The sequence below is a fragment of the Neurospora hispaniola genome (assembly GCF_033458365.1).
Source record: "Neurospora hispaniola strain FGSC 10403 chromosome Unknown B0T23scaffold_10, whole genome shotgun sequence".
Classification (NCBI taxonomy): Eukaryota; Fungi; Ascomycota; class Sordariomycetes; order Sordariales; family Sordariaceae; genus Neurospora; species Neurospora hispaniola.
The window spans coordinates 254,963-276,230 of NW_026944415.1; the positions used below are offsets into that span (position 1 = coordinate 254,963).

The 21,268-nt window shown below is 53.4% G+C and overlaps 6 protein-coding genes across 6 annotated transcripts; 4 read left to right on the top strand and 2 right to left on the bottom strand.

The window, feature by feature from the left end:
- Positions 1–468: 468 nt before the first annotated feature.
- Positions 469–3,663, bottom strand: B0T23DRAFT_432813 (CYTH-like domain-containing protein; the record flags this gene model as incomplete). Its single annotated transcript, XM_062840399.1, has 3 exons — positions 469–627; positions 682–1,179; positions 1,240–3,663. The coding sequence occupies 3 exons, from the start codon at positions 3,661–3,663 to the stop codon at positions 469–471; spliced, it is 3,081 nt and encodes a 1,026-aa protein (XP_062688117.1).
- Positions 3,664–5,471: 1,808 nt separating this feature from the next.
- B0T23DRAFT_389890 (26S proteasome regulatory complex, non-ATPase subcomplex, Rpn2/Psmd1 subunit) lies at positions 5,472–9,855 on the top strand. The gene is made up of 3 exons (XM_062837843.1): positions 5,472–5,863; positions 5,964–8,907; positions 8,975–9,855. The coding sequence occupies exons 1-3, from the start codon at positions 5,724–5,726 to the stop codon at positions 9,455–9,457; spliced, it is 3,567 nt and encodes a 1,188-aa protein (XP_062688118.1). The 5' UTR covers positions 5,472–5,723; the 3' UTR covers positions 9,458–9,855.
- A 119-nt stretch (positions 9,856–9,974) lies between these two features.
- Positions 9,975–10,575, top strand: B0T23DRAFT_43474 (uncharacterized protein). The gene has a single exon (XM_062840509.1). The coding sequence runs from the start codon at positions 10,013–10,015 to the stop codon at positions 10,379–10,381; it is 369 nt and encodes a 122-aa protein (XP_062688119.1). The 5' UTR covers positions 9,975–10,012; the 3' UTR covers positions 10,382–10,575.
- On the top strand, positions 10,259–11,997 carry B0T23DRAFT_367087 (uncharacterized protein; the record flags this gene model as incomplete). The annotated part of the gene is made up of 3 exons (XM_062836408.1): positions 10,259–11,000; positions 11,157–11,396; positions 11,631–11,997. Exons 1-3 carry the CDS (start codon positions 10,558–10,560, stop codon positions 11,995–11,997), a joined length of 1,050 nt encoding a protein of 349 aa, XP_062688120.1. The 5' UTR covers positions 10,259–10,557.
- A 2,864-nt stretch (positions 11,998–14,861) lies between these two features.
- Positions 14,862–15,668, bottom strand: B0T23DRAFT_399813 (uncharacterized protein; the record flags this gene model as incomplete). Its single annotated transcript, XM_062838443.1, has 1 exon — positions 14,862–15,668. One exon carries the CDS (start codon positions 15,666–15,668, stop codon positions 14,862–14,864), a length of 807 nt encoding a protein of 268 aa, XP_062688121.1.
- A 2,888-nt stretch (positions 15,669–18,556) lies between these two features.
- B0T23DRAFT_408316 (uncharacterized protein) lies at positions 18,557–20,355 on the top strand (the record flags this gene model as incomplete). The annotated part of the gene is made up of 7 exons (XM_062839281.1): positions 18,557–18,570; positions 18,687–18,729; positions 18,791–19,018; positions 19,185–19,461; positions 19,818–19,935; positions 20,023–20,063; positions 20,162–20,355. The coding sequence occupies 7 exons, from the start codon at positions 18,557–18,559 to the stop codon at positions 20,353–20,355; spliced, it is 915 nt and encodes a 304-aa protein (XP_062688122.1).
- Positions 20,356–21,268: the final 913 nt, after the last annotated feature.

Consider the following 21,268-nt stretch of genomic DNA (forward strand, 5'->3'; position numbering starts at 1 on the left):
ACCGTCTGGAACCGAAAACTCCCAATCAATAACTTGTTGTCCACTCGACCTGGCTGTAAACTGGGAAAAACAGAAGTGGCCACCAAAACTCCATAGCTAATGCTAAAGTGACATTTTCCCACCCATATATAACACATATGATGATAACATGCTTTCCTTCCGTCTCGACCTCTGCCTCTAGATATTCATGCTTCCGCAGAGTTCCCAAAAAGTCTAAGGCTGCCCAGGCCATACGTCTGGTCAACCCTGTTCACAATAATCTCCTTTGCGTCCTTGAAATTGAACTGCACCACGGCTCAGAAGCGGCGGCCAGGTGACATTCCTGCCTGACAGTGAAAGAAATGAACCGCCATTGTGTGAGCAACAAAGGGGAGCTCGCTCCAACCTTCTCTGCGATAGGGCAACATTTGCTGCGTACATGGGTGCGGTAGCGTCAAGGAACAAAAAATGAGTACAAAATGGCACAGTTTAGGCGCACATCTTGGCCATGATCCTGATGTTGTTCAGGAACCCTTCCACCAAATCAAAGTACTGGTTGGGCTGACCCTCTCTTGCCCTACGGCCTTGGTCTAGGACTGCCTTGGGGTCGAGTTCGATTTCCAGTTCGTGCTTCTTTTCGTCTCGGCCCTGTAATTGCTCGGTTAGTCTCACACCCAAAACAAAGACAGTAGATCGACTCACGTTAACAGTCTCCACTACCTGCGTCAAATCGAACTGATAGCTACAATGGCCATAGCTCAGTCGATTCTTACGGCGGTCCGGAGACTGTCCCTTGTTGGCACTGGTCGCATACGCCTCTAGCTCCTCAAGAGGGCCCTCCCAGGGCATTTCGAGGTTGATGCTGATGCGGCAATCCAGCCGGTGTTCCGGAAAATGAATGCTGAGGTCTTTTAGACGGGCCTTGACAATCTTGGCGATCTGCTCCCTGCTGCCGTCCTTGTTCTCTCTGTAGGAAACGCGGACCTTGGCGTCACGCCCTTTGGATGCGAGAAGATTGGCGACGGTGACGGGGAGGTGCTTGTCACGGATCTGAGGAGGTATCGCGTAAAATCGGTCGATTTCGTACTTGTGTTCATACGATATGGGAACCCGAGGACGCTCACGGCCAATGTTGGACTTGGGGTTCTTGGAGACGACAACCTGGTGGTTGAGAAACTCGTTATAGGATCGGTGTTGTGCCTGAACAAAGAAGGCATTGGTTAGTAGGATACAAGTAGAGAAGACAGGGACATGGCTTACCTCGGTCATGATGCTCCGGAAAGGATAGACATAATCGTCTTCTTTGAGTATCGCAGGGGACAGCACTCCAAGGTCGATCCTTTGGTTGGTGTTACGATCAATCAATTCTCCAAATTTGGCCTCGATCTCGAACTGGATGCCTCGGCTTTGGATCTCGCCCATATTTTCGTTCAATACGATATAGTGAAAGAAAAAGTCGGCCATGACTTTGGCCATGGTGTCCTGGGGTACGTCACCCGTGAGAGTGGGCTCCCATGGGCCAAGAGGGCCCCACTTAGCCTGGGCTTCGGGAGGAGGACCCTGTGTGCCCGGGGTCGCGGATCGTTCGTTGTGTCGAATCTCGTGCGCGCGGGGAGTGGGTTCATGTGCTCGAGGCACGGGTCGCTTTTCTTCGGGCGAGGCATGACGGCTATGGCCATTAATTTGTACGGGGCCTTGGCCTGGAGCGTGGACGGGCTTGTAGAGGACAAAGTTGGGCTCCTTCAGTGTGGTGCCGCGGGTGGCCTGCTGTGCCCAGGGAGGCGGGCCATCGTATGCTCGCCTCTTGACTGATTTGTTGGGAGTGTGGCTCGGACGGGCTCTGTTGTCGAATGGTGGGGGACGAACGTCTCGCCTCTCGAGTTCGTCTGGCCTCAATTCTCGGTCGTCGAGTTTTCTCTTGACGGCGGCGGCGGCGGCATTGTGGCCAAGGTCACCGTCGCGGACCTCGTCCCTGTATCGTGCCATTGGGGTGGCGGCGGTATGGTTGTTGAGGCGGGGAGGTTCCGACTCGGGAATCGAGACGACCGAGGTAGCCGTGGCAGGACGACCTGCACTGCTTGGCAGACTTGGGACCCGGGTTTTGGGACTGATGCTGATGCTTCTTTCGCGTATTACTTCTCGTTCACGTTCGCGGGCGTCGTAAATGCTTTGTGCGCTGGGTTGTCGGGGCAGAGACTGTTGCGGCAGCGGCGGCGGCGGCGGCGGCGGTGGTGGTGGTGGTGGCGGTTGTGGAGGGGCAGGGTGGTGGGAATGGGGAGAAGAAATTTGTTGGTGGTGCTGGTGCTGTTGAGCAGAGGACCGGGGAGAGTTGAGGTTGAGGTGATGATGCGTTGTCGCAGAGGAGGAACCTGAAGGAGGCAGTCGTTGTTGCCGGTAAGGGCTTGGCGGCTGGCTGTGGTAGTGGTTGAAGTTTTGGGCCTGGGCCTGGCTAACAGTTGCCTGGGGCGGCAGTGGACGTGCCGTTCCAATTGTTGTTCCAGGGCCCGTGGAAGCTCCTGTTAGCGGCCCTGGACCACCACCACCTGGACCCGCAACTGGAGTCCCTGGTTGGGATGACTGCCGCTGCTGGGGATCCACGAGGAATTGGCCACCCTGAGGTCCTCCTCCCGTCTGCGGCCCCGTTACAGGACTTGCTCGGCCAAATGGACCTCCGTACACTTGGGGGTGCGAATGCGAATGTGAATGTCCTGGCGGGCCCTGCGAGTGCGCCGACGTTGGTGTTGGCGTCGATGACGAGTGCGTCGAGTGCGATCGCTGGAAATGCGGGTTGTGCGCTGTGCTAATCGGGGGTGTTTGGGGCACTCTAACTGGCGGGCCCTGCAAATAAGGGGCACGTCCAGCGCCTCCTGGTCCTGGTCCTGGTCCTGGTCCTGGTCCTGGTGGTGGAGGTGGTGGTGGTTGTTGTTGTTGTTGTGGGCCTGCGACACCCACGGAGCCGCCCGGTGTTGGAGGATAGCCTTCCCTGGAGGGGTATGCGGCTCCTGTACTGCTGGGAGGATATTGATTATAGGGTCGTTGCACAGGGCTGGTGGGCGTGTGCTGCGCCGACGGAGGAAAGGGATAACCGCCGCTCTGAGCGCTAATCGACGAAGTGGGCGTGTGACGGTACGGCGAAGGGCCGGGTCCGGATGCAAGGCTGGGCGAGCGGGGATCGTGGGCCGAGACTTGCTGTAGCGGAGGCGGCGGCGGAGGTCGGTTCGCGTAGGGGTTCGGGCCGGGGACAGGGGGTCCGGAAAACGGAGAAGTAGACGCGAACGCGCCCGGGGGCATGCGCTGGGTTCCGTAGCTTGGGTCTTGCGATATGTGGCGAACGGGCGAGGGCCGTGTCTGGTGGTTGTAGTCTATATACGACTGCTGGTGCTGTTGTGGGTGTGGTGGTGCCTGACCGGGTGTAGTGGGCGGCTGGGGATATGCGGGGTGGTGTTGCTGTTGCTGTTGCTGTTGTTGTTGTTGCTGCTGCTGCTGAAGATGATACGACTGTTGTCGCTGGAGCAGTGGTTGAGGATGTTGGGGAGGAGGAGGAGGATGTTGGGAGTACTGCGGGTGTGGTGGCTGCTGCTGCTGCTGCTGCTGGTGCGGCGGTGGTCGGTCAGGCGTTGACACGGCGGCGCGAGGAGCGACAGGGCCGCTGCTGCTGTCGTTGAGGACGTTTCTCAAGTCCATGTTGGCGATTATTAGTCGTAGTTACTATTACTGTGATTCCGTCCCTGATCGGTTTCTTGTTTGGCCGGCGCTGCGCTTTCTTTCTCACACGTTGCTTCGGCTGTTGAATCTTTGTCTCTACCGCGGACCATGGACAAAGGCTCAGGATTAGGTAGCTATGTTGGCTGAGTGTCTATGTCTCGCAATGTGTCCTTTGTGTAAATCGCGGCGACTTGGGACGGATGGGGAAGCGGCAGCGGCAGTGTCGCGCATGGGGCTGGAATTGCGATCGGTGCGCTCGATTGAAGAAGGACGTGGTCATGGATTGGTGTCGCGATTGGGATACATCACATCGTCATGGCGCAGTACTCGAATGTCGTCGGGCAGACTTGGAGGGGACAACTGATTGCAGACAGGCTGGGAATTGGGGTTCGATGGGTTGTCTGTCTGGATGGGTCGCAACAAGGAGAGACAGTAAGGTAGTGACCGCGTGTCTGGGGATGCGAATGGTGGACCGTCGCCGGCACAAGGAACTTGGGTGTCGTGGGAATTTGGACAAGGAATCGATTTCGCAGTATCCTTCTTTGTCGAATACTTCCAAGGCGCAGTCTGGAGAAATATGATGGTCGCGGGAGCTGATGCTGGTGTTGTCGGAGCCGAGTGACAGAGACGAGATATTGATATTGAGTGTATTGTAGAATAAACAACAAGGTAGCTACAGTATAGCTCCCTATCCCATGTCGCGAATGTGTGGGGATGCTGAATATTATGATAGGTAACTCTCGACTGGTGGTGAGAAATGACGAGAGGGCAGACGGCCGTTCACGGGCAACTGAAGCTTATGACCGTGCAGTGTTGCACCAGGAGAAGGAAAAAAAAGGACAAAAGGAAGGGGAAAAAAAATAGAGGCTAGAGTATCATCATGACATTGTCCCGCGCAACAAACGCTAGTACCATGTCAGTCAGGATATAAGTAGTGTTGCTATCTTCATGTCACACAGAAAAGGTGGGAAAGTGTTAGTGGAGGCTATATATCCACTCCTGTCGTGTTGGTTCAAGACCATCAGGTTGAAATTGATATGGATCACAAAGGGAGAGAGAAGACTTGGCTGTCCATGATGATGCCCGAAAACAGGTTGAAGCCAGGGTGAGTAGTCCAGGAACAGGCAGAGATATTCAGACTTGTTCCACTGGCACATGTTCAAGTAGTGTAGAATATGTGTGTACCTTTGTACCTTGAGTCCATCCAACTTGAAGTCAATGACATAGATGACAGTGTGTATTCCTGGAAATGAATCAAGTAGATTGCTATGTACAGTTTCCTTCAACAACTGTGCTGGGAGCGCTACATACTTACCATTGGAGATCTCTATCTTGTTGGTGTTATGTTGAGGTCAAGTTATCTTCCACTGGTCTTGACTGGAACTGTCTTGAGAGTTTGGAGAGTCCGTCTTTTGAGTTGGGACTGGACGGAGAGAAGCAATGAAGCTTCAGTTCAGTTGGATGCTTTCAGCCTGTGACTGGAGCCTGTCTCGTTGAGCTCAGCTGCCTGTCATGGCTCGTGCGCTCTTGAAGCTGCATTGCAGTGTTGGGTCCAAACGAATGGAAAATCTCGCCTTCCGTTCATTCTTTCATTGGTCAGCAGTCAAGGTACTTGGGTACATCCAGCCTAGGTAGCAATGGACCCACTCAAGGCAGGAGCTCCCTGACGTGGATGCTCCCCTCGGCCGTCAGTTCGTCACTGCGAACAGCCAACCAGCCAACCAGAACCTCTCATTCCAGCGCCCGCCAGCTCCATCGCTGCCCACTGCTGTCCACTGAAGCCATCACTGCACCTTACTACTTACTATCTCGACCTTGACGGCAACAAAACAACGGAACCTATCTCGATTCCACTCGCTCTCCTCAGCAAACAAACAACCCAAATCGCCTCGTCCATATCCCATCCCATTACACAACCACCACGCGGCGCACGAGGACGCTGGCTGTTTTCTACAATACCCCGAATCTAAACAACAACCAGAAACCGCCACCGCGAAGCTCGCCGCCATCCCACTTCTTTTTCTATCAACATCACCAAGATGCCCGGCCTCGTCACCGCGACCGGCGTGTTGGCCTTCCTCGCCGATGAGGAGCCCGAGCTCAAGGTCTTCGCCCTCAAGACCCTCAACGATGATATCGACACCGTTTGGACCGAGGTCGCTGGCGCCTTGACCCAGATGTGAGTAGCTCCCTGACACCCGACACCAAGCTACGCTGTTTAGTGTTGGTAAGCTCAGCTGGGCACGCGAGCTAATCTGTCTGTCTGTCTCCCTCTCCAGTGAGGCCCTCTACGAAGACGAGACCTTCCCCGAGCGCCAACTCGCTGCCCTTGTGCTCGCCAAGGTCTACTTCCACCTCCAAGCCTACAACGAGAGCATGACCTTTGCCCTGGCTGCCGGTCCCCTCTTCAAGCTCGACGCCCCCAGCGAGTTCGAGGAGACCATCATCTCCAAGTGCATCGACCAGTACATCGCCGTCTCGTCTCTCCACCACACGCCTTCCAAGAAGGACCTGCCCGCCCTCGAGACCGATCTCGGCAGCGGTGCCATCGATAGCTCGGCGCTGATCTCCCCCACCACGCCCTTTTCGCAGTCTTCGGTCCCCTCCAAGTCCCTGCTTGCGCGCGCATCGTCTGACGACAACACCATCCTGGATCCCACCTTCCAGCCCACCAAGGAGACTCGCTCCGCCTCGATAGCCCAGGTTCATGACACCGCCACCCAGGTGGCGCTCCAGAACGTCATTGAGCGCCTGTTTGAGAGCTGCCTGAAGGAGGGCAAATACAGACAGGTGGTGGGCATTGCTGTCGAGGCCAAGAACCTGGATGTTCTGCGTCGCGTCATCAAGCGCGCCAACCAAGACGTCAAGTCGGGCAAGACCAAGGTACAGGAAGGTAGCCAGGGGCCGGCGGAGGAGCTGATGGACTATGCCCTGAGCATCTGCATGGACATTGTCCAGGAACGCGGCTTCCGCACCGAGATTCTGCGCCTGATCCTCGATCTCCTAAACGACATTCCTAACCCGGATTACTTTGCCATCGCTAAGTGCGTGGTCTATCTAGATTCGGACGAGGAGGCGTCCCGGATGCTCCGCCAGCTGGTTGCCAAGGGCGAACAGGACTCCATCGCCATTGCCTACCAAATCGCCTTTGATCTATACGACAACAGCACTCAAGAGTTTTTGGGCAAGGTCATCAAGGCTCTGCCTTCTGGCGAGCCAGCCAAGCCCAAGCCTGCCGAGGGAAGCAACGACGCGGCTGCGGAGCGTGAGCCTCTTTTGGAAGGCCAGGAGAGCTCTGAGGAGGAACTGCCCGAGGAGGTGGCCAAGGTCTACAAGAACATCCGCACCATTCTCGACGGTAGCAAGGTCATCAAGCTCAATCTCGAATTCCTCTACCGCAACAACCACGCCGACATGAGCATCCTCAACAAGGTGCGCGACAGCTTGGACGGTCGCAACTCCATCTTCCACAGCGCCGTCACCTTCTGCAATGCCTTTATGAACGCTGGCACGACAAACGACAGATTCTTCAGAGACAACCTCGAGTGGCTAGGAAGGGCCGTCAACTGGTCCAAGTTCACGGCCACTGCCGCGCTCGGTGTCCTGCACCGTGGCAACGTCACCCAGTCTCGCAAGCTCCTCGAGCCCTACCTTCCCCGCCCCTCTGGCGTCAGCACGGGTTCCGTCTATAGTCAGGCCGGCGCCCTTTACGCTTACGGTCTGATTCACGCCAACCACGGCGCTGATGCTCTGGACTACCTCCACCAACAGTTCAAGGACGCCGATCAGGAGGTCATCCAGCACGGTGGCGCTTTGGGTCTGGGTATTGCCGGCATGGGCACTGGCGACCAAAAGATCATTGAGGATCTCAAGGAGGCTCTCTACTCGGACTCGGCCCTCAACGGTGAGGCCGTTGGTGCGGCTATGGGCTTGATCATGTTGGGAACTGGACATGCCGCCACTATCGATGCCATGTTCACGTACGCTCATGAGACCCAGCACGAGAAGATTGTCCGGGGTATCGCCTTGGGCATTGCTCTCATCATGTTTGGACAGCAGGAGGGTGCCGACAGGACGATCCAGCTTCTCCTTGCGAACCCCGACCCCATCCTCCGCTATGGTGGTGTTCTCACGCTCGCCATGGCCTACTGCGGTACTGGCAGCAACAAGGCCATCCGCAAGCTGCTTCACCTTGCCGTCAGCGACGTGAACGACGATGTCCGCCGTGTTGCCGTCATGAGCTTGGGCTTTATTCTCTTCCGCAAGCCCGGCAGCGTACCTCGCATGGTCGAGTTGCTCGCCGAGTCTTACAACCCGCACGTGCGCTACGGTTCGGCCATGGCCCTCGGTATCGCGTGCGCCGGAACTGGTTTGGACGAAGCGATTGACCTGCTCGAGCCCATGATGAAGGACCCTACCGACTTTGTCCGCCAGGGTGCGCTCATTGCTCTGTCCATGATCTTGGTTCAGCAGAACGAGGTTATGAACCCCAAGGTTGCGGCCATCAGGAAGACGCTCAAGAAGGTGGTCAGTGACCGTCACGAGGAGCAGATGACCAAGTTTGGCGCCGCGCTTGCCCTCGGTATCATTGATGCCGGTGGCCGCAACTGCACCATTGGTCTTCAAACCCAGACGGGCAACCTCAACATGGCCGGCATTGTTGGTATGGCTGTGTTTACCCAGTACTGGTACTGGTTCCCCTTTACCCACTTTTTGTCTCTTAGCTTTGTGCCCACGTCCATCATTGGTCTCGACAGTGATCTGGCTATTCCCAACGTCAAGTTCCACTGCGCTACCCGTCCCAGCTTGTTCGACTACCCACCGGAGCAGGAGGTCAAGGTGGAGGAGGGACCCGCCTTGGTCACGACTGCGGTTCTGTCTACCACGGCGCAGGCCAAGCGCCGCGCCCAAAAGAAGGAGAAGGCGCAGCGTCGTGAGAGCATGGATATTGACACGCCGGCTGTTTCCAAGACAGCTTCCCAACCTGCTGCCGAGGACAAGATGGATATCGACGACGATAAGAAGGCCGCCGCTAAGCCTGAAGAGTCCAAGGAGAAGAAGGAGGGTGAGTCTGGCGAGAAGGAGGCAACTGGCGCCACCGACGCCAAGAAGAAGGCGGAGAAGGAGAAGGTTGGCTACGAGATTGAAAACATGTCTCGTATCCTGCCTGGCCAGCTCAAGTACATTAGCTTCCCGGCTGGGCGTTATAAGCCAGTCAAGAAGGTGAGTTGCCCTGCATTACTTAATTTACCTAACTCATATCCTCTGTACTAACTAATTTTGCTTCTAGCCTACCGGTGGTCCCCTCCTCCTCTTCGACACTCAACCTTCGGAGGCCAAGTCCCTTGTAGAGGAAAAGCTCAACAAGGTAACCACGGAGCGCGCCCCCGTTGCCGGCGCCGGCGCTTCGGGTGCCAGCGACGGAACCCCCCGTCTCTCTGGCGGGGCGGCGCAATCACTCCTTAGCCAGCTCCAAGGAACGGGCGCTTTCAACCGGTCCAGCATGCGGGAACTCAGCGAGCTGCTGCAGCTTGGCCAGCGTATGGAGCAAGATGCTTCTGCAGGACTCGGGGAGAGCAGAGCTCGCGGTTCTGGGGGTGCTGCGGCGGGAAGTGGAACTGGAGCAGGTGCCACGGCTGGTAGCGGTGCTGGTGCGGCTGCTGCTGCTGCGGTGCTGAATGCTGTTGATGAAGATGCCGAGGGTGATGAGGAGGCGCCGACGCCGGCGGAGTTTGAGTACTTTACTGATGCGGAGGCGGATGATGAAGAATAGAGGTCTAAGCGGAAGCCAAAGAAGTAGTAAATAGATGGGGGTGAAATGAATGGTGAAGAGAATGAATAGACGGGCATTGATATCATGTCACGGTGTTATGTGTCTGGTCAGTGCCATGGTGGTGAATGAAAGCGACGGAAAATGAGATGAATGGTGATGGTTTGATAGAAGTCCCGGTGGTGTTTACATTCCAAGTTAAGCATGTACAGTAGGGAGTATCTTGCACCAAGGCCCATTATCAGCGATACTAGAAATCAGCGAATACACTACTTCGGAATGTACATATCACTTGAGGACTGATTCATCCAGCAACATGTCGCGAAGTGTGAGATCCCCTTGTGACCATTAGACTCGGTTATCCAAACAAGAATCACATGAGTTATCAGAGTAACATATTCCGAGGCTACTTGGTAGTCTGTCTGTTAAGATTCTAGCAGCCGTCTCTGAATCACATGCAAGAGCCCTACCAGCGGATCTCCCCCGGGGCGCGCGACGTCATCGACCAGTCCAGGTCCAGATAGATGCCTGTGGGACGACTTGGATTTCTTGGCAGCAATGACGACGTCGTTGATTGTTTTTCATGTGTTTGTGGTCTTTGTCTTTGACGGGACCTCCTTGGTTACATATCTGAAACTGATGGAATTCCATCTGAAAATCCACTCCACTTTACTGAGCATTGTTGTCCTCCCACAAAGATTTCCTCACTTCTTCCTTCTTTCCTCAATTATTGATTGCGTTCATCTTGCACTACTACACTCGGATATCCAGTCCTGGTCTTTCTTTGTATCTACCTGCCGGTTAGTCAGTCAGTCAGTCAGTCAGTCATCAGTCAGACTCATAAACCAGAAAACGCAAAACAACAACGAAGACATCAACAACACCCCCACCAGATCAACAACGACAAAACTACACCGCGAACATTGATACCCAACAACAACACCCGACCAAATCGCAACCATGCCACCCCCCGAACCCCACAAGACTACACCCTCCGCGTAACAGCCGGTCCAACCTACGACCTCGCCACCCATGTCGAAATTCCCATCAACTCCCCTCACCTAACCCACATATCTTCTCCTTCTTCAACCACGGAAGCAGGGATGGACATCGACCTCACCGTGCGCATCCAAAACTTTCACCGCGGCTTACCTAGGAACTCCCCTTCTACTTCCCCCTATTTCGACAGGGAGCCGCATAGGTATAATAGGGATCAGTATAGTATCGGATTGAGGTTTAGGCCACGGCGGCCACGGACGTCGACCGACCCTGCTAAGGGGGATGGGAACGAAAAAGAAAAAGGAATCCTAGCAACAGACCTCCAATTCGGCAACGACTTTGACCACCCCATCCGTAACTACCTCCCGCCGGGCGTCAACACGGCAATGAACATCCTCAAGTGGTGGATCGACCCTGGACTCGAAGGGGATGCGTATGCGGACCAGCCGTATCTTTATGGCCCGGCGCTGTCGAGTTTTAATGCTGTCAGGGTGGGCAGGGGGGAGGAAGATGAGAGTAAGGGGGGGTTGTGGGTGGAGGAGGGGGCGTCCGATTCGGAATCTGAATTTGAGTTCGATGCTGATTCTGATGTTGACGGGGACGGGGACGAGAATGACAAGGCCTCGGAAGCTGGGGATGCAGGAGGACATGGACACGGCCACGAGAAGAAGAAGAAGGAGAAGCAGAAAAAAGGAAATGGGAGGAAATCGGGTAAACAGTGGAGAGAAGAGGTACTTGCTGGCTCAGGAGTCGGGAACGATCCCAGGAAACGCCAAAAGTGGGCGTTGAAGGAGGACGCCAAAAAGAAGTGGGTGTGGGAGTATGGACGCACGTACGCGGTGGATTTCTATAATCCGTATATTGATTTCGGCAAGTGCGAGCTGAAATTACCGGGTTTTGGGGTCAATGTGTTGAGATATTGGGATGGGGAGACTGGGTTGAGGTATGTTTTTTTTTTTCTTTTTCTTTTTTTTTTTCTTAATTTTTCCCCCTTCCTCCTCCCTTTCTCCTTCCTTCTTCCTTTTTTTTCCCTTTTCCCCTTTTCCCTTTTCCCTCTTTTCTCTTTTCTTTTTCCACTTCATTTTTCTTTTGTTTTCTTCCATTTCCATTTCCTTATTTTGATTCTCTCTCTCTCTTTTTTTTTTTTTTTTCATGCTTTTGTTCTTCTGTCAGAAAGATACTATTTGCCTCTAGGTATGCATGCTTACACTAACAATAAAAGATACGTCCTCCGTAACCGCCTCACCAAAAAACCCTACCTCGTCATCCTCTTCACCCTCTACCCGAACGACATGATCAACGAAGACGGCACGCTCAAGCCTGAGGCGTTGAAAGCAACTGCTAGGGCTAGTGGTGGTGGGAAAGACGAGCAGGTGAACTATGGAGAAAAAGGGGCCGTGGATGGAGGCGACAAGTTTGACGCGGACAAGGCAGTTGAGGAGGCCAAGAACAAGTTGGAGGGTGTTGCCTTGGGTGAGGGTGAGGGTCCAAAGAGAGGTGGAGGTGTTGGCGCGGCTGCCGGTGGGGATGATGATGTTGATTGAGTTCAGGTTGGTGGGTAGCCATGTCCGTCGGTGGGGGGAAGTAGGAGTTGGAGTCTGAGTGAGGTTTGGAGCTGGAGCCAGGGTGTCATTAGAGGTAGGTATGAATTATATTTTAGCTGTACCCGTGTTATTGTTGATACGATACACTTGATGTTGGAGTCTTGAGCTACCTCTCGCTCTACATCATCCACCAGCTTGATAGTCAACACCCGACTCTACACAATTCCCGGTAAAAGCGGCTCCTTACTTGATGAAGTCATGGAATCACTGACTTATCTTGATCCCCCCTTCTTTCTCTCTCTCTCTCTCTCGCAAGTGAAGTATGACCATCCATGCCTAATAATATATCTAGTGATGCCCTTAACTGGGACTACCTCACCGTCGTCTCGACATTGTAACCATTCGCAGCCAGGTGTGTGACCGTGACATCCCGTCTCCGACATCCGGGACTGGCCCGATGGTGCCGAAAAAAAGTGAACAACACCTCGTCAAACACATTACTAGTACATCGCACAGTACCAATCTACCCAGCATAAAACTAAACGTGCTAATAATCCGCTGATACATCCAATTCCAGTCCTCCATCCGTCCATCTTCTTGCTTTCCTTTGGTCGTTCCAACCAGTCAACCCAATAATCTAGTATCGTGCAGGTAAGTGGCACCGGGTATCCGTCCTGTAAGTACAAATGTCTTTTTCCCTTTCGCTTGCTCGTTGGTCGCTTGCTCACGCCATACTTGTGCTTTTCGCTTCTAGTTCCTTCCGTGTACTGGACACTCTTAGAGAAAAATGCGAAAGACAAAGAAAAGAAAGAGACAAAAAAAAAGGAGAAGAAGAAGAACAGAAAAGAAGAAGAAGAACGCTTTTCGCTTTTATGTCGCACATGCTACCTCTATGCTCTGCCCTCAGTTCTCTTTCGGTTGGTTTAGATACAGACCTTACCCCCTATCGTAAAGGTCGAAGTGTCCCTTATGTGTCCTCGCCAGGCCACTGTCCTCAATCCCCGCGCTGCTGCCCAGCAGCTGTTGATAGCCGGCTTTAGGTTCACCGGGGCCACCGGCCGATGAACCTAGGTACTCCCCCAACAGGCCAAATCCGGTCCACGCCCCCCAAACAAGTTAAAGGAGGTGCAGCCAGACCGTGGTGCTTGCGGTAGGGTCTGGGTTTGATGGTGGGGCAGTCACTCTGCTGACGACTGCAATGGGTCCGGGCCATGGTCCATGTCTAATACGATCAGTTCGTTATATGTAACCGTCGTAACAACAAGAACTGCCATCTCGCTATGTGGCCGGGACGGCATTCAGCCCAAAGCTCCCTGGGGCGGCATATATGGTCCTGTCCGAAGAGGACCGCCAGGGCATCTTGTCGGAAGTTGGGCACAACATTAAAGTCCGTCGACAACGTTGCACAAGTCATGAGCAACAACATCCTCATGGCGGCCCGCAAGGGCTTCAATCACCGAGATGGACGACATGTCAAATATCAACACCGCCCGGTCGCTCCTCTGGGCCTATGCACACTGGGCTGTGATGAGCCGAATTCGGCCCGTCACAGCCCGATACAGCATAGGGCAGGAATAAGATGATAGTTGCAGCGGAATCCGTCGCAGACAAGACGGATTCTTCTCCTCAACATACCCGACTGGAAAGTCGACCTCCACCTTACCGAATTCAAGAAGAAACTAGGTACCTTAGGTATCAGACCTTGAATGGGTAGGTAGGTAGCATTTGGGACAGCCCTGAATGCTTTGCTCTGGTGTGCCCTGCCCCATGCGCTAGATGATCTTGGAACTCGAGGCAGGTCATGCCTCTGGCTGCGTGGCCTTCGTGGCAGCGTAGACAAATATCGGTGAGACAATGGGGACAGGTGATGTTTTCTGTTGTTGGCTTGGGATGGTCGCTGGGCTCAGGGACGACGTAGACGTCTGGTAGTCGCAGTTGGCGGTGGGACAATTCTGTAATTTGTGTGGATGGCGGTGGACGTATGATTTGAAGGAGTCAATGAGAAGGAGATGGTCTTCGACTTTTCCACCATCCCGTGTCTTGGCCTGCTGAAAACGGAGTGCCCCATTGTGTGTCAAAATCACAGCACGAGGCTGTCTGGTTAAATTGGATAGGACGGCAACGAATGCCTTTGGCCTTAGGAGGAGAGAAGAACATCTGCCAACGATATAGCTGCGCTTCCCGTTCAGGCCACCGGACTGCAAGATGAGTGCCGCTATATCGTTGGCAGATGTTCTTCTCTCCTCCTATGGGGGAAGTCATCGAATGCGCTTCATTGGGGCGTTGGGTAATTTGAGATGCTACTGGTACGTTGTCGCCAGACTTGCTGGTACGTGTCTCCAAGGGGGTCTCGGAAAGGGGTGGCCGCTTGTTCGGGAGACGAGGTTTGGACGGAGTGATATTGGCCTGGAATTTCACCTCCAGACTGGGGCTATTGTTGCTGCATGAAGCCAGGTCATCTTCGTCCTTGATGGACACGTCGTTCCTCTAAGTTTGTGTTCTTTTTGTTTTGCTTTTCAACCATTCCGTTCGAATTGTACCTGTTATGCCTCATGTTCCGCTGTGCTTTTCGTCTCAATCATGTCGAATAAATGAAAGAAAATATAAAGATAAGATAGGTAGATTTGCCCAACGTCCAAACCTCAAGGTTCAGCGTTAGAATGTAAACAAAATCTTCTCGCTATCAGTTTTCATCCTGTCCTTGGCCTTGTCTCTCCCGCCCCTAGGTCTCTAGAAAGTGATCAAACCCCTCTTCCACGGTAAGATGTTTCTGGGAGCAGGGGATGAAGAGTGAAAAGGTACCTAGGTACCTGTCTCCAGGTAGGTTGAGGAAGTATGCGGACCACTTTTCAACACTGACTGTACTATTCTTCGGACATCAACGACGTCAAGGGCGTGGAGGAGGAGGAAGTGGACAAGCCCGGAGTAGTGCTGGCAGACGAGGAAGAACTTGAAGTGGCAGTAAAAGCCTCCGAAGAAGTTGGAGGGGGAGTAGGATATGGAATCCACTCCATGTCGACCTCTTCCTCGACAAGGATATCGGGCCCGAGTGGTGCCGCCTCGGTGGGGACAAGTACAGGCTCTAGCTCCACAAAGAGAGAGGGCTCAAAGAACATCTCCGGTCCATGGGAGTTTTCTGCGTCGTCTATGACGAACGCAATGGGGAGTGACTGGGGTGCCTCTAGTGTCCGAGCAGGAGAGAGGAAAAGGAAGCGGAGAGCAAGGAGGAAGTAGGAAACGGAGAGTCCAACGAAGAATTGAGTTAGGACAAGGAGGAGGATGATGAAGAAGCGTAGGGTAGAGAGGAGGGCGGAGAGGCAGGCCAAGGTTGCGGCGAGAAAAGAGCGAAGGAGGAGTTCTCCCACATACACGCTCACGTCAGTGGGCTCAAACTCTATGTGGAGGGCGGGAGCAGCTCCGCCTCTCTCTATCTCCTCTGTCGCCCTCTCCATCTCTTCCTCCCTTGTTTCCTCCTCCTCTCGCGCCGAGCGACGCTCAAGACTCCGCCTCACACTCTCCTCAACGTCTTCAACGGAGAGATCGCCTCTGAAATCCGCTTCGAGGTCGTCATCTGCAGTCAGGCCAAATTGGTCGTTGCTAGGACCGGCGTATAGGATGACGCGGTACTCCTCCATGTCCTCCTCGCTCTGCCCGTGAAGATGGCTGTCCATCTTGTTGTCCTTGACTTAACGGAACTGTTGGTGGGTCAAGAGGTCAGCGGATGTTTATGCGTTGATGATGTGGGGTCCTGGCGATGTCGGTGAAAGCTTTGGAGCAAAGAGGTGGAAAAGTGATTTTCAACCCTGAGAAGGGTGAAGGAGACGGCCGGAGAGTGACCTACCGAATCTGGTGGGGATCGATGAGGGTGAAAGCGACCTGCACCGACCAGCTGAGATAGGTAGATAGATGCCCGGGTAATTTAGCACCAGCTTGTGCCAGGTGCAAGAAAGTTGAACGACTGAAGACCAACCTGAGGGGAAGGTCTCTCACACTGTGTCGAAGGAAGGGGTCAAGTAAAGCGACAGTAAAAGCGACAGTACCTAGGTAATGATGTGAGAGATTTTGTCCGCTCGAGAAGTCAAAGGGTAGAAGACCAGCGTATGTTGTGGTCTCTCGTACGGTAATTGGAGAGAAGGAAGCCTGAATTGCCTTCAAAAAGCCCGGAGGGAAGGAGGGACTGACGAAGCTCCAAGGTACCTAGATTTGTATGTAGTTTGTACAGACAGGCTGGTTTGAATCGGTGTCGTTGTCTGAAGAGGAGGAAAAGAGGGGTTAAAAGACCAGCCAAAGAAGGATAGGAGGATGGGAACTTACCTACTTCTTTCTACCTTTGGTCAGGGTGGACAGAGCGAGAAATTCCGATCAGAATGTCACCGGGTTGATTTTCTGTGACGGGCAGCGTGACGAAGCAGAGTCCTTTACAGAACTAGAAAAAGGAGAAAGATACTTCGAGTTCTGTGGAGGACGGGAGATCTGCAAAATCCCAAGGTTGGTCTGGTGTAGTGTTGTCTGAAGTAAGATTCACAAGATGCTGTGTTCGATGAAGTGTGAAGACAAAAGGAGAAAACCTGAGCTGGATTAAGGGAACTCGAAGGCCTTTTATATACACCCTGGGACAGTTAGTCGTCGCTTCAGGTTGATATGGGCCAAGTTTTCTCTCTGTTCGTTTCATTTTGCTTTCGATCGCAGATTCCGTATGCTCTGCCGCTGTGGGAGATGACGCAACAGAGCAACTTTTTCCCAGAAGAAAGTGGAAACCATGCATCTTCTGGATCGTGTAGTGTACATGTGCATAGCACGTCGAATTTCCCGCATGTTATGTTTCATGACGCTCTGGGGGTTGATGTCAGGCTTGAAGTGTGTTTATGTCCTTGAACGTTTTGCTGCTGCTACATTTAGTCTGAGGGTTGACAAGAAAAACATATATAAGTCCCAGTGTTGCCCCTTTACCCGTATTCGATGACAGCTCTTCAAGACTGAGCTGCGAAATGGATGAAGAATCAAGGAACCAACATGAAGCTGTTCATCGCACATGATGTCTTTGGGCTCCTTATAACCCCCGACAAGCGGGCAGGCAAAGATAGCCTGTGACAGCAGAGTGATCAAGGAATTACACAAGCCAAATCAGGACCCTTTGTATATAATGTTGGCTCACTTGCAAAGCTGCCGTCAGATTTGACTTGATTCCGAGTTGACACGTTGTCCATCCTGAGGCGAATGACGGAATCGATAGCAATTAAGAAATGCTGGGTTTTCCTGAATGGATCAGCGAGTTCTATGCATAAAGTTCATGAGTTATTTAAGTGAAAGAATAGTCGCACCTGGAATGAAGAGGAATTTTCCTCTTTGCTTCTTTCTTTGGCTTCTCTGTTTTACATATCTCTACTTACTTGTAGAGCTCATGTTCCTCTTGATGTCAGAATCTTATAATTTTCTACCCTCCCTTCGGGAAAGTACTTCTGGATACATGAAAACGCCACCAGCAACAAGGCCAGCAAGTTAAAGATCCTGCAAGGTCCGGCATCTTGAACTTAGCAGATTAGTCATATCTACGACCTCACGGCTGCCACGCTTTGGAGAATTCGAGGAAAATCGGATCATTAGACCCGAGACAGCCGATCCGAAACTCACGACGATGAGGTGTATCAGATCCAGAAACCAAGGGAAAACTTGAAAGATCTTGGGGAGACGATGTAGGCTAGTCCGCAGGCTGGCGACTGGACAGTATTACATGTGCAAACCAAGGTAAGTGGGAAGGTGGTGTCATCCACAGCCCCAACGTGAGAAAACCATGTTGACGCGCACTCCAGGCAAGAACTTGCCAGAAGAGAACGTGGCCAAAACTCACATCAGGGAGTAGGCGCATGCCGAGGCAGACGGACGTGACACTGTGTCCTCCGTCGACGCTACTGAGGCGAGGTGGATGGCCATCTTGCTTACCAGACAGCTGCGGGCAACGACGGCATACGAGGAAGGGCCGCTTGGTTTACCTTGCACCAACCACATCCGCATCTGACAAGACAAGATCAGTCTGCATTATCGCGCCATCTGGTTCCAGCAGCACTGCTCCTGAGCTCCCGTCTAAAGCAGCATGTTGGTGGCGCCCGGGCCGTTGGCAGGTGGGTGTATGCTGGGCTGTTGCGAGGGTATCAAGAAAGGGGGTCTGTGCCGCCCCTCCTACCGGAGCTGACGAGGGCAGCAGCCTCAGGTACCGCAGCCCTGCGAGAAGCAGTTCCAAGACAAGATGACGCTTCAACCAAGGGCCTCACTTCTACGTCCCTGATCAGGAAACGAAGAGCCCGGTGGTCCACAAAAGCTCCGCCTTGTGGGCAGCTTCATGCGTCAAGTTGGGACGGGAGAGACTCCCAGCAAAAAGGGAAGAGGCCTGGAGTTTCCTCTATAGTGTTCATCATGAGCGCCGTAGAAGGAAACCTAACAGCACTACTCCCAGGTCATCAAGTATTGAAGCGACCGCGACGCCTACCAAGGAGAGGGCTAGGAGATGTTACGAGCTGACGACGCCAGTTCTTCCCCAATTTCCCCAAATTCCATGAAAAATATGCCTCTCAGCGTGTAAGCGTACGGTAAATACGCAAATTTCGACCCTACGTCGGTCCGTTTCCTGTAACATCCCCGACCCTTTCATGTCCCAACGAATTGGCGAACAACGCTTTCCTGCTGAACCGAAGCCTACCGCCCCCGTCATTCAAGCGCACAGACACTGATCTGTTCGTACTGCTTTCCTTCTCTTTCAGCTAAGTAAACTTGGCAGGAAGTTGGCAGGTTCGGCCAGCAAGAAGCCAGGCAAAAAATTCTCCTCGGAAAGAGCTACCCTTCAGCTCTGCACACGGAAGGCCATGACGGCTTCAACGACGGAGGGAGACCTGGAATTCACCAAGCCCTGATACGAACCACTACTCTCGTCGAGTCAATGGGTGGTACCCAGAGCAAAGGAGCTATCGAGACGGCCGGAGAATATTGGGGGAAAGCAAATTCCGAAGCGGCTTTTACAGCTGTCGCTGTGAGTGCTGTAGAAGGCCTTTGTTGGTCTGCTAGCCGTCCCAAAGGGGAGGCGGAAAGAGGCGAGAAAGCACCATCTTTTCTGTCGGCTTCCATCAATTCATTCAGCAGCGCACCTCCTCCCTTTCGCCAAGAAACATTGAGCTAACACTCTCAAGTGAACACAGGCAGAAGACGAAACAAAGAAAATGACGATCGTTCAGCTAGTGGCACCTTCGCTCCGACAAGTTCGCTCATCATTCTTTCCCTCTGCCGGACAGCCCGGGAAGGAAGTGGTCAACGGACACGACGATTCTTGCTGGGAAGTAGCGATCCTTCAGGTACTACGCGCTTACAAAGATGCGGGCAGTCCGTCGACGAGAGCTACTTTGGCATCTCAGCGTTCGGACGTTCCTTCTTTCTTTCCTTTGGTTAGTGAGGCCAGTGTTCCCAATTCCCGTCCAGGTGCGCCCGACAAGATAGGCTTGAGCGCTGAGATAACTGCCGGTCACTTCCACCTTGGCCTTTGAGTAGCTGGCTACCTAAGATGGGGCCATCGCTACGGGAGGGGGACGGACTCTTCATTTTACACTGGAAGGGTTCTCGAGACAGCGGGAATTCGGAACGTTCGGAGCACGATGCCCTCATCATCAGATCATCAAAGGCATGTGGCGTGGCCGGGGATGAAGCCGTCTTTGATCTAGATTGGAAACAGCCAGGGTCGTGGCCGAGCCGTCAGGGCTGATGATACGGTACCTTCTCTGGCCCGAGAGTTGATTTCCAACTGAAGACATACTAACTGAAGGCCGCCAGGGGGGGAGCACTGGCGCACTGGGGCACTGGGGCACTGGGGCACGGGGGGGTCTGCACCCCCGTTCCACTTGCATCCATCGCGTCCCGTTCAGCCAATAGGATTATTGGTCTTACACGGAACGTAAGGTAAGGTCCGGTGAAGTATTCACGGCATACTTTCTGCACCGGACGTATTTGTATATGTGTATCTGCTGTACAAAAATGTGAGTATAGGGAAGTACCGGTACTTGTGAGCGGTGGTGCGGTCCTAGACTGTAGGTACGCACCTCACGGTAAGGCTAGGTACCTCTCGTCGAAACTTGGGTACCTCTACCCGTTGGGAAGGGGCTCCTGTTTCCTGTCGTATCCCCAGCTCCCGCTTTCTCCCCAACGGGTAGGCCCGCTACGCTGCGGCGGGCAACAGGAGGGAGTTGCGATGGACCCACTTACAACTACATATCACCGCGAGGCAAGTACCATCGATCGATGACAACCCACACCCGCTCTTTCAGAAAGAAAACAAAACGGCCAAAAGGACCCAGGATTATTTGGGCCGTTGTTGGATAGACCAAACCGACGAAAAAATAACTGCTCAAACAAAAAATAAGGTAGTTCAGTGGTGAGTGTCCCGCAGTGATGTACTTCCCCACTTGGAAACCGGGCGACGGGACCAGAGAGAGCGCCAACTCTGACACTTGATATGGGCGCGGGAAAGGTGTCTTTGGTGCCGACGGTGGTCGAAATGAAAGGAATTGTTCGTCCCTCGTAGTAGCAAGAACAACTCGCACGCATTTTTCGTAAACAGGGCAGGTACCTCCACATGCATCAAGTCATCGATCTGATGCCCTGGTATTCCCTCATCATTCACTTGAAAAGAGGGCAGGGCTTCATGGCCCACAAGGTCAGACGAGATGATTAATAAATGGTCTTTCATAGCCCAAGGGAAAAATATCCGAGTGCTTACCTACCTAGTCACCTTCCGGGTGTCTGTTTGTGCGACACCTCTTGACGCCGCGTCGCTCAAATTTCCTTGCCATGTTTCTTCAGCGTTCAGACGCGGCATGTTGCAGCGACGGACCGCAGCAGGGCAGGGCACCCACTACAAATAGGTAGGCAGACAGAAGCGGCCGTGCTGACATGTGCAAAGATGATCTCAAGATGCATCCATCTGATGTACTCGTGCATAAATGCATGAAAAAAAAAAAAAAAAAAAAATTTACACTCGCCGTCACTTGTTCCGTACCACAAGTCCCCCTCCCCCCCCCCCCCCCCCCCTTCCCACCCTTCCCCAAAACAGACGAACCAAGATCTGGTAAATCACATTGGCGCGAAGGACAGATACGTTTCTGAGCGCTCTTGAAAGTATAACCGCATGTTTGGCAAAGGAACGCCGGTGTGACTGTCCCTCCGCAACGGCGGCCGCCCGTACGGCGTGTATGTGCGATTTCTGTTGGTGGGAGAGTTCTGCCAGGCTTCTTTG